Genomic DNA, 11,654 nt, shown 5'->3' with positions numbered 1-11,654 from the left:
AGCAATTTTAACTCATATACATAAAAAAGGAATCTTAATGGATTAGAGAAACCAAGATTAAGATTATATACCATTTTGATTTAAATCCATTCCCTTTGAAGTCAAAGGTAAAGCTATTATTTCTTTTAATAAGAGCAGAGTAAACACAATGGTAAGAAAAACTTAAAATTTAATCAAAAAATTCTCCCTAAATTCTTTTTAGAAGAAACTCCAGAACATGTTGATGTAGGTGTATAAAAAGAATCTGAAAGCCAAATTTGGCTCATATTGTGACTAGATTTTACATAATCTAAATAAAACAAATTAATATTTTTATTATTTCAGCATAAGAGAAGTGGAGTAGTCTGAAAAATTTCACATTACAATAATGTTCCACTTTGGATAAATAAAGGCCAATTGAAAATGTGTAAAAGGAAATTGGGAATAAAAATTAAAACTGAGGATAAATTGAGGATAAAAATGATCAAGGCACAGAAAACAAATCTGTCATGGATTGCAATTAATAGAAGTAATCCTTTTTTGAAGGTCAATATATAGGTAGATGAATCATATTTCTATTGTGTCTGTAATCAAAAGGAACTTCTGTGAATAGAATTGAAATTCAATTTCTAAGTTTATTAGGCATCTGTGTAGGAGAACTGAATGCTAATATCTGTATTTAATTGCAATTATAATTCTAGAATCTTCTTGGTTTGGTCTCAAGCTTATGTGTTTGTGAAGCAAAATTTGTAGAAGGGTAACATCTTTTATTCAACAAGTTGTTTTAGCTGGGGAAAAATAGACATGCTTCATGCTTGTCTGTGGAAAAAAGACTAATTGCAATTCAAAAGCCAACTGACTGGAAAACAAATATTAAAGATTTTGCAACTGATTTCTAATTAAGACAGAGAAGCATATAAACAGATTTAAACCAGTATAGTTAGGCTTCAGAACTGAGGTTCAGTTTGTGTCAGGAAACAAAGATCTCCATGCATACTGATGCTGTTAAGAAGAAAAGACACATCTTCAAATCAAATGTCCCATGTAGGAGGCTGTATGTATTTTTTCATCTCAAATGGTTTCAAAGGTTTCCACTAGAAAAACTCTTTTAACTACAACCAGAATTCCTTCCCAAAATTGCTAGTGACAGAGGACTGTGAGGTTTCTGCTTCTGGACAATGAAATGTTTCCTAAAGGAACAGCAAGGCTTTAAAGAAGAGGTATACTTGGTAGTCCTGTTCCCAGAGCCTGTGCCTCCCTGAATAGCAGAATTTCATATTCTGTTAGTGGCCTTAGGATTCTGATTCAGCTGAGCAGATAGAAAGCATCAATGTCAGATCTACTGCCAAGGCAAAAGCTCGATGTATCATTACTGCTGGAAATGATCAACCCTAAAGGGAAGCATAGATGACACTAGTATATTTACCATATGAACTTTATTAGATCAAATGGTCTATTTTTCTTTCTTTATTCCACCTGCATTTATTCTGAATTCCCTACTTGCAGTTATTCTCAGTCATAAGTGGAAAGTCATAAATTGGCAGCTCTAATCAGGCAAAGTTGTGTATATGCGAGCATCAGAAAGAAATAAAACGTAGTATTTTTATCCCTCTGAAATGTTAGAAGAGGCTCTATAGACTGTTCTGGTTATGGTTCATCTGTTACATGATGCAGTGAAGGAAAAGTATCAATTTTCCAGCTTTTCATGAGCTTCCAACATGCAGAAGATCCATTAAACAATGAGATCAGAGCCCACATGCTTAAATTGAATATAGGATTAATAAATAATTAGGAAACTGTTCTTTTGACTCCCATATTTGCAACAAAGCCCTGGTGCAGCCAAAGGATTGCATTGTGTATAATTAGATTAAACACACAGGCTTCCCCTTCAATAGACTCACTCATAAGATGCATTAACACTGGCAAGGAGGTACAATCTGAAGTTACCAAAAAAAAAAAGTCATCTTGGAGGTTTGCTTTTAGTTTTGTTCTTCTTCCTACTGTAGAGCAACAGCTCAGTCATTATGAATGAAACTTGAATATCCAGACTTTTCTACCTCTTCCCTTCAGTAAGAACCAAACTGCCTGTTTAAATGACAAGGCCGTAATCCATTTGAAGACAAGACCTGAACAGAAAGATTTTATATTACTATCTACTTTTCTCTTTTAAAAAACACAGTTTAAAAGTGATTAAATGTACTTTGATGTTTCTGCAGTTAAAACTCTTGCGGCCATGAAAACTGTACTTGTATTCCCTCCTGCTCCTTGTGTAGAGCTGTCTCTTGATTATCCAGTTCTCCAGGACACATTCATGAGAACAGTACCTGAACTTACTACTCCACATTCACATATTTATGCCTACAACAGCCTGATTTTTTTTCTTGTTCACTGATTGTGAACAGTTTTTGTTATTTTATAGGGCATAAATACTTAATCTTTCTCAATTCCAAACTTCTTCAAGTTTGTGATCAACAGAGTATTCACTGTGTAAATCCTTGTTCTCATGAAGTTATCATTCTTGTCTGATAGAAAAATAATCATTTCATAGTCAGTAAAATCCTAAGCAGTGCTGACAATGTCATGGTTGTTTGATGACTACAACACAGGCACCAGCTCTTCCAATATTTAGGGAAGCCATCTGCAGAAAAAAAGATACAAATTAACTGAACAGGAACAAGCCATGCAGGAGATTGCTAAAGTGCTGTGTCAATATTATTCTGAAATGGTCAAAACTAATGGGAGTACAAACCACTAAAAATAAATACAACCAACAATATCCTAGTATTGTAATTTTACAGTTATTTACTCACATCTGACATCTTTCACTTGAAAGTGTGAGAACAGAAAAAAGAAGTGATTTTAGAGCTGTCATCAATTTTGTGAACTGTCGATATGCAAGGAGTTTCTATAATCTGTAGACTGTAGCTGATGCTTCCACTTTAGTCCCTGAGGCAAGGTCAATGCTACTAATACCAAAATTGTATGGTTCCAGTATTCCTAAACAGGTTCAAGTGTCCTTCAGAATAAGTTTAGCAGCTTTAGACACTATTCAAGACAACACAAGGATTAATAACTTTAGGAGACTGAATCTTGCTGAAACTAACACAGTAGAGTCAGTTTATATGCTATGTAATAATAGTAATGATAATACACTGTAATTAATGGTACTGTACATGTCAAAGCAGAGGTGTTACATGTTTCCTATCTGTCCAAATGTGGTTATTCATGGGTTTTTTATGTGGACTGGTGGATTTGGGAAAACGATCTTTCCAAATTGATTTCTTATTTCCTACAGAATGTCATAAAAATGCTTTCTTGTAATTTAATTAATAGTAAATAAAAGAAATGGGCTTCTGCATTAACTTTACACCATGTACATCTACATTTAAGTTTGACAACAGAAGCTCCCCTTTACAATCATAAAAAAAAATAGGCATTTTTGAGTATAATACATCTGGCCTATTTTAGATGCTTATTTTAAGATAAGATCATGCTTTTGAAGTATGTACTTTTCTTCACTAACTTTAAAGGGAACTTAGAGTGACTAATTCAGATGTAAACACCTACATTGGTGGAACAAATTACTTTTTCAGAAAGTCTTAAAACAGAATTAAGAACAGAAAATGTTGAAATAATCCTTTGTTTCTTTTTAATGCTTTGCTATGAATACAAATCTTTCCAAGCACTACTGTGACATAATAAAATACATTCCTTCTACAACCAAATCACCAGTCCCTAGCTTCTTGCATTATACCACTATTTCTATTATACCTATTAATTCTTATATGGTTCAACATTAGGAACATACATACAGTTCAACATTTCAAAATATCCATCAACCAGAAGAAAATGGAATTGAAGAATGAAATGAAAATTTGTCTCTCTACATAAAATAAACAAATTTTCATATGAAGGAACTTCAGGACATGCTGGTTCACCAATTAAAATTTCAGGTCCTTTTTGATACTTTTTATGACATTTCTTCTGCATGAAGAAATAATTTGCTATAGAAATTGGTCAGAATGAGAATTTTGTCTGACAGATAACAAAATAATATCTCTAATGACTGCTTATTCTGTCTTTTGCCAGTTTCTTAGGATTTAATTCTCTCTTTTCTGTCTTCAGAGGAAACTCCTGACATAATAGCTGATAAAATACTAGGTCTATATTTACAGTTATGACAACCTGAGATACTATACTTTTTTTTCAGAAAAGTAATGTTTTTATGTACAACTATCAAAATATGTTATAGATGAAAAAAATAAAGACTTTATGATTACCTGTGTCCATTCATTAGTTTGAGGGTCATATGCTTCCATAGTGTTCAGGTATGTTTGACCATCATAGCCACCTACTGCATATAATTTGTCACCAAGGAGACAGACACCAACAGCATCTCGAGGCATACTCAGTGGAGCCACCATTGTCCATGTATCAGTTTTTGGATCATACCTGAGGAAAGAGAAAGGAAACTGAATGTCCAGGGAGAAGATAAGTGTCAGTTCATGCTGATCTTCACTTGAAATATAGTCCTTTTTCTGGAAAAAAAACTCCTTTAGCATCTTATCCAAAATACTCTTCCTAACAGCAAAAAGAAAACATACAGATTTATTGTGTTCCCAATTCAAACCTCTAAATGTTGATTAAGATCTTTTGTTCAGCTAACCTTTAGGAATAAACTAAGGTATTTGTGGGGTAAGGTGTCATAAAAAGAGATTTGAGAAGGATATAAGAGCAGTATCTGAATGTATGTATATTTCTATGTATATATTTTAAATAGGATATTTCTTGTAGCATATTAAACATATTCTTTCTAAAATTATATTACACTATATTTTAATTTCTAAAATTATACTACACAATGTTCACAGGAAACCTCCCTAAGAATTCAGGGGATATGTTTAACTGCATTAGAGTTAGATTCTCCTCCTGATATTTGCTCAAGTGAAGAGAATGGTACCATTTTTAAGACATTAATCACCACAGAACTTTTAAAACTGAGGGCAAAATTCCTTTTTTATAACGATAGACATTTAAAAATTAAACATTTAGCCTAAGCCATTAATTTAGATATTCATTAACAATGTAAAAATTAGTTAATTTCAGAAGCCATTCCATTGTATCTATTTTAGACATTTGTAAAACTAATTACTAAGGATGTCTGGAGTATCAGGTTAAACCAGATATCTCATTTTTAGATGACAAATATTACTAAAATAGAATACTATATCACAGTATGATAGAATTAATTTCATCTGTCCTTAAGCTCTTTACTATGTAGTAGAATCACTTGATAATCAGTGGAAAAAATAAACAGTTTAAGGCTACAAATACTTTGACTGACTTTAGTCATTTGCTTATGTGTAAGGTAGATCAAGCTTCGGGCATGATAATTTCTCTAAAATAATTATAAAGGAACTCTATAATGGCTAAAAATCTTATTTATTTACAAGTCCTCTAACTACTATATTGTTATATAAAATTAGGCATCAAACCACCTTCTCCTACACATTTAAGAAACAGTATTAGCTATAAGTTCATTTTTGGGGGGAGTCAAGTTCTTTCAACATGTTTTCTTGTAGTCTAAACTTTATTAACTAGAAGTTGATAACCCTACAGAAAGTTGTATATATATATATATATGCTTTACAAAAAGGAAAATTCTAGGCTTTTCTACAAAGGCTGACTATAAGAGCACCTGTTACTATTTCAGTCATTCACATGTTCAATAAGCAACTAGTAGGAATACTGTTAGCCATCCCATATTATATTTGAACAATGGAAATTTTGTAACCTTTTTAATATAGATATTGCAACAACAATGTTTTACAGTGCTTTGCTTGTAACTGCTTTTTGGTTCATAAATATGACCTTCAAATTGGACAATAACAGAATTGTCTTTAACCTTGATTAAATTGTTCTTGACAGCTAAAAACATTTTAGGAAAAAATTCTATGTATCTACTGGCTGCTAATCCTTCTGGCTTTATTGGGACTTCTCAGAAAATAAAATGGTGAAATCTTGTGTTCAATTTGTTATGTCTAAAATACCATTAAATTGATCATGTTGTTCATTTTACTTTCTTTTTTAAATTCTATTTATTCACATTCTTTCATTTTGCTATCTTTCCTTAAGAAGTTTTGAGTTAAATATGTAGATATGTGATAAATGTCTTCTAAAACTTGAGAGGAAAATACTTTAAAACAATGTTTTAATATGTGGAAGGGAAATGCACATGTAACAAGCCAAAAAAAAATTAATTTTGAATGGATTTTTTCAAAGACTCTGTGACTTTTTCAGCAACAGCATTGTATGCCCCTAGCTGAAAGAGTTTCACAACCAGTGAAATGCACCAGCGTGCATTGTATCTTCACCTGCCTAAAGGCAATAAATTTTAATAGACTCTTTGGTACACTACTTTTGAATTACAAGGGCCAAGGTGAGGAGATGCAAAAGCAGGGAAACTAAATATAGTTGACAACTTTGGACTTTTTTTTTTTTTTCAATAAACAGGTAAGCAAGGGCCAAACAGAATTCTTATAACTCAATTCTGTCAACAAAATAGAACTGCACAAGAACTTGTTTTTTGTAATTGCCAGGAAAATGTCTGAGATTTCTTATATCCTTTCCTCTGCTAAAAACAACTGTACTTTTCATCTTTATAATAACTAGGTATGCCCTAGGGTGAGAAGCGTTATGATGAAAAGTCCTGAATGTGGAAAGAAATCAATTTGAAATCAAGGTGAGACGAAGGGGAAAAAGTATAGGTCACTTGCTTATGTTTTTAATAGCTGTCAGGTTTGGAGTAACATTTTGAAAAGACACCTACTTTATAAAATCTGCCAAAATATCTCCAAAATTTTATAATTCTTAAATAGGAACTAGTTATTTTATCTTTAAAAAGGAATACAACATTGTAGTTTCCCAGCTTGTGAAGAGCAAACATACATAACTATTATTTTGGTTTAGAATGCTTGAATCCATAGGAAATCCTTTACAATTGCATCAACCTTAGAAGAGTTCAAACTGGGAATCCTAATTACTATTGAACAGGATTTTAGCAGTAGCATTTAAAAAACACATATCTGCTCTCACTAGATTTACATAATCTCAAAAATAAATTTTAAAACATTATGTCTGGTTTGACAATCTTCCAGGAGAAAACTGGTATTTGAACAAAGCACATCCTATCAGACTGTATCAGAATGGCAAAATGACTGAAGCAGAGACTCATTCCTGAAGAAGATTCATGCCCTAGATATTTACAGAAAGTAAAACTTTCAGAGAGAGATATAAAATAACTTACTATAATAAATCTCATTATCACTTACTAGTCTTTGATTTCTTAAGTTATTGAGATGGTTTTATTTTTTGAAGATGATGCATTATTTTTGAATGTAAAAATAGACACATTAAATCACATCCCAGCCACCTTATAAACTTATCAATCACAGGGAGGGCCATGAGAGTTTTTTCATGTCTTAGTGGAGTCTATCGGTTAATTTACATCCACTTTATGCAAGCTAATAGCCTTACAAGTTCTGATTTGTTAGTCCCAACTTTTAGTCTGGAAGCTAACTGCCCATGAAGTACATTATCCACGTTTTTTGCTATCAGTGCAAAAATAACTAGACAAGGAACACTGTATAATGTCATTCAGATACCAGTACATAAAACAGCTTAAGAATATGTGGTTTAGTTTCTTGTTATAATTTCCCCTGAGAAAGACAAATGTAACGGGATGTGGTTTGTCTTCAACACCAAAAGGGTTTTCTTCTCAGAGACTGAAAAATGAAAGAAAAGCTCCCTTACAAGTACCAATAAGCAGAAGTAGTCGGAGAGATTTCATACTTATTAATATTGTCACTAGTAGTCAATATAAATGTACTTAATTGAAAATTCTGGTTATCATTCCTTATAAATAGAAGCCCGTGAGGATAGGCCCTGTAAGTACAGGCATCATGGGATTTCTCTGATGAACTTTCCATGTGTTGGAGACAAGAAGTAAAGTATTTGGCAGTCTGTGATCTTTGCTTACATACAGTAGAGATGGGAATGAGTCTAAGACTGAGCAAAATCATATGGATAACATAAGGGGTAAGTTTTAATTTATAATTTTTGGATTACATATTGGGTAACTGGTAAATGCCAAGCCAGACTCAGCAGGAGGAATAACTGACATTTAATTAAAGTTTAACCCTTTCAGAAAATAAATAAATAGATAAATCTCTCCCAGAGCCTATCTTTACTTGTATGTTAAGATAAACCAATTACTCAAACATATCTACTTTAACCTTTGCAACTTGTACATATTCTGAGACTGTATTTTTCCTTATTCTATTTTAAAGCATACAGAAACAGAAAAAAGTCAAACCTTCATGAAACATTTGAAGACTACCTTCAAATTGAATGCTATAATCACTCCAACTCTACCCTACTGCCCTACTAGATATTCTTGAATTTCCAGAAAATCCACTTGCAAAATTCAGGGTACTGTAAACACAGTGTGTAAGGCTTATATCAACACATCAGGAAGTAGCAGTGTTGCTAAAGGAAGCAATGTAATGTACTGTAAATATCCATCACTTAAGCAGTTCTATACTTCCTCTTTGCTCAGCTACATTTTTAGAGTTACAAAATACTTTTAAACACAATTTGGTGTTATAAAATTATTTCAAGGCTGAATTTTTATCTCTACAATGTTTAGTTTATGACTCTGCAATGTGTAATATCATGCCTTAAAAACAAAGATTTCTTAAATGAGGTGTGAAAAGAGTTGAGTTTTGTTTCCATGATAATATATAATAGTACTGTGAAAAAAAGGGAAAGAAAATAACCTTCAAAGAAATTGTCTTCTACAAAACTCTATGGAATTTTTCAAGTAAATAAGTTGGCATTTCTTTGGGTAAAAACATCTGTTTAATTTTCCCATCATTTAGCTAAGAAAATGATGCTACTGGACATTATTTTGTATTCAAAAAATGCATGTATAGTTGGATACCTTTCTACATAGTCCAGCAGTCGGGAACAATGGTTAGAAGCAGGAGCATCATGGCCTCCAACTGCATAAAGAAAGCCATCACATGTAGCCACTCCTACACCTCCTCTTCTCTTACACATAGGAGCACACATGTTCCATTTATTTGTGTGAGGATCATAATATTCCATTGAACTCAAACATGAACTTCCATCCCGACCTCCAACTGAATATAACCTAAGAAAGTCCATACAAATACAAATGTTAATAAAACAAGAGCTCAGAACTGTAGAAATAAAAACAAGGAGCATCTGGTTTTTTTATCTGACATCAGCAAACAGGAAAAAGAAAAAAAAAAATCTCTCAAAATCATACAAATTTCATATGGTCAGCAAACATAGATGATTTTAATATTATCACCAAATTCATGTACTACTTAGTGCTTTGCGCACCTGAATAGAAAGGAAGATATTTTCTTTCTACTAATGGATATTTTCATTCTTCGATTACAGCATATACTGCCAAGAGTGCCATAAGTGACGTGCAGATTTGTCTCTATAGATTTATAAATCATGTAAGCAGGGTTGCTGCCTAACTGCTCATCATCTGTGAGGTGGAAGTGAAAGTGCTAACTTATAATTGGTAATCCAGACAAACAAGAAATATGCAATCCTTTTATTATAATTTCTCTGCATTTTTATCGTGCAGCAAAGTAGTGGGATTAGTCTGACAACTGCTGTCCTGTATTTTAATATTTTATCTTGTATAATTCTTTAATACTGAATAGATTCACAAACTTCTAATTCTCCCTTCTTGGGAAAAAAAAAAGAAAGAAAGGAAAAAAAAATAGTACTGCATAAGCTCTGTATGCTAAAGTACAAACCATATGGAAAACTGTAGTCAGTATTTGATCTAGTATTCAGCCTATTCCACATACAAAAGTGTCAATGGAAGGCTCATGTCCAGAACGAATTTTACACTTACAATACAGTAGAGAACAAATATGCAGTGCGTTGCAGAAAATAATATTGCATTATGTTTTAAACATGGATTTTTAAAAAGTAATACCTCAGTTTCAAGGAACTTTGTTATACTGAAGAAAAGTTTTGCCCACACTAACATTAACATGTCTACTCAGCAAGTAAGAAAATGATACCCCCCAGGCACTGTATGTCCATTTTCTTCATCAGAATATATTATGAGGATTGAGTTCTGTAGGGAAGTCATGGAAAACTTCTAAAAATATTTTAAAATAAAAATGCAAAAATGTGGTCTAACAAATATGTTGTGTTTGTAACTATCTGCAGGCAAGAAACTTGTTTCCTTCCTCCCTTTATAATGGTTCCCAGGAGGAAAGAGTTCTGATTGTTCTCTTCCACTATTACCATGCTGCATTCATTTCTTATATGAATCCTTTTGCAGTCTGTTGCCTTTTCTACAGTGCCAGGAGATTAACTAATAGAAACACAGGCTATTTTAAAGTCCAACCACTGAACAATTCAGGATGCAAAAGCTATCTGTGTGAAGCAATTATTCATTTGGAAGCTTTTACTGTCCTAAGCGCTCCATGAATTCAGAGCTACTTAAATGTGCATTTACCATTACGTTTCATTGGCATGGATGGTGATGAATCAGGAGGTACTACAATACCACTAATAATATGTCACTGAAGCCATAGAACATTTTGGTACTGCCTGACAGATATACTTGTGCTCTGACAAAAGTAGCCAGGAGAATCCATGCTCCTCTATGAGAGATGTTAAAGCAAATAACACTTTTTTGCAACTATGTCTGTGGATCCAGCCCTAAGACATTTACCTTTCCGTAGGATTATCAGATATCTACAGGTGGGATCCAATTCAAGGTTAAGACACGTAAATGAAAGTGTTAATCTGTGAGTGTCTACAGTGTCTAAATTGCTGTTATGCTCAGGGTAGTCAGCCGAGCCTAAAGAACAATTTGGTTCACCAGCCACACCCACAGTTTTTTTCTTCAGCAGAGAATAAGAACTGCAGAACAGCACTAAAAAAACTTAAACATGTGATCCAAATAAATTTACATTAATATAAATGTAAATATAAGCATTTACATGTAGGTGTCTGCAAGGATGTTATCTTTGTTTTCAAAGATGGGACTTGGTTCAGCTTCCCACAGACAGTGATCAAACATTATTTGTGACATCTAGGGTACGATGATACTCCCTGCAGACTGGAAGATATGACAAAGACTACATAGGAGAAACATGCATGATTGCTGGAGGTCAAGTAGGCTATCCTGAGGCAATTCAAATGGAGGTAGACAATTACATGTAGATAAGTGAATTAATCCCTAAAAATTAAGACCATGGTTAACAAGCCTGAGATTTCCAAATAGTTTTCTAAGTAAGTATTTGGACACCTAAACACTTCACACAATTTTAAAAAATGCAGAGTACCAACACTTCTGCAGAGTTCAGTGTGAGTAATCATGTGTTCCCCTAAATACCTGCCACTTCGTTTATTTCTTCTGTCATGAAAAGTTCTCATCTATTCCATTCTCTTTCAACTGAAATGAATCCATAAGCTGATATTTTCACACTGAAAGAGAAGCACACTTTTTCATTCCTCTGTTTCAATTAAGACAGCTAGTAAAATATACCTAAAGGCATTCCTGAGTTGCTGGTAAAGAGACAGCAAATGCTGTTCATAAGTAACTGATA

The 11,654-nt window shown here is 33.0% G+C and overlaps 1 protein-coding gene across 2 annotated transcripts in view; it reads right to left on the bottom strand.

Annotated features, from left to right (window-relative positions):
• Window positions 1–2,472: 2,472 nt before the first annotated feature.
• The window catches only part of KLHL1 (kelch like family member 1), a 249,394-nt gene continuing 240,212 nt past the window's right edge, over window positions 2,473–11,654 (bottom strand). For both annotated transcript variants that reach the window (XM_072854161.1, XM_072854170.1), the window contains 3 exons: window positions 8,981–9,193; window positions 4,260–4,431; window positions 2,473–2,617 (listed from right to left, as the gene is read on the bottom strand). In XM_072854161.1, the coding sequence (XP_072710262.1) occupies window positions 2,558–2,617; window positions 4,260–4,431; window positions 8,981–9,193 (445 nt within the window). In that variant the 3' untranslated portion in view covers window positions 2,473–2,557. The remainder of the gene's footprint in view (window positions 2,618–4,259; window positions 4,432–8,980; window positions 9,194–11,654) is intronic.

The sequence above is a fragment of the Ciconia boyciana genome, chromosome 1, assembly GCF_034638445.1.
Source record: "Ciconia boyciana chromosome 1, ASM3463844v1, whole genome shotgun sequence".
In the NCBI taxonomy this organism is placed as follows: domain Eukaryota; kingdom Metazoa; phylum Chordata; class Aves; order Ciconiiformes; family Ciconiidae; genus Ciconia; species Ciconia boyciana.
This window is presented reverse-complemented; position numbering and strand designations above follow the sequence as displayed.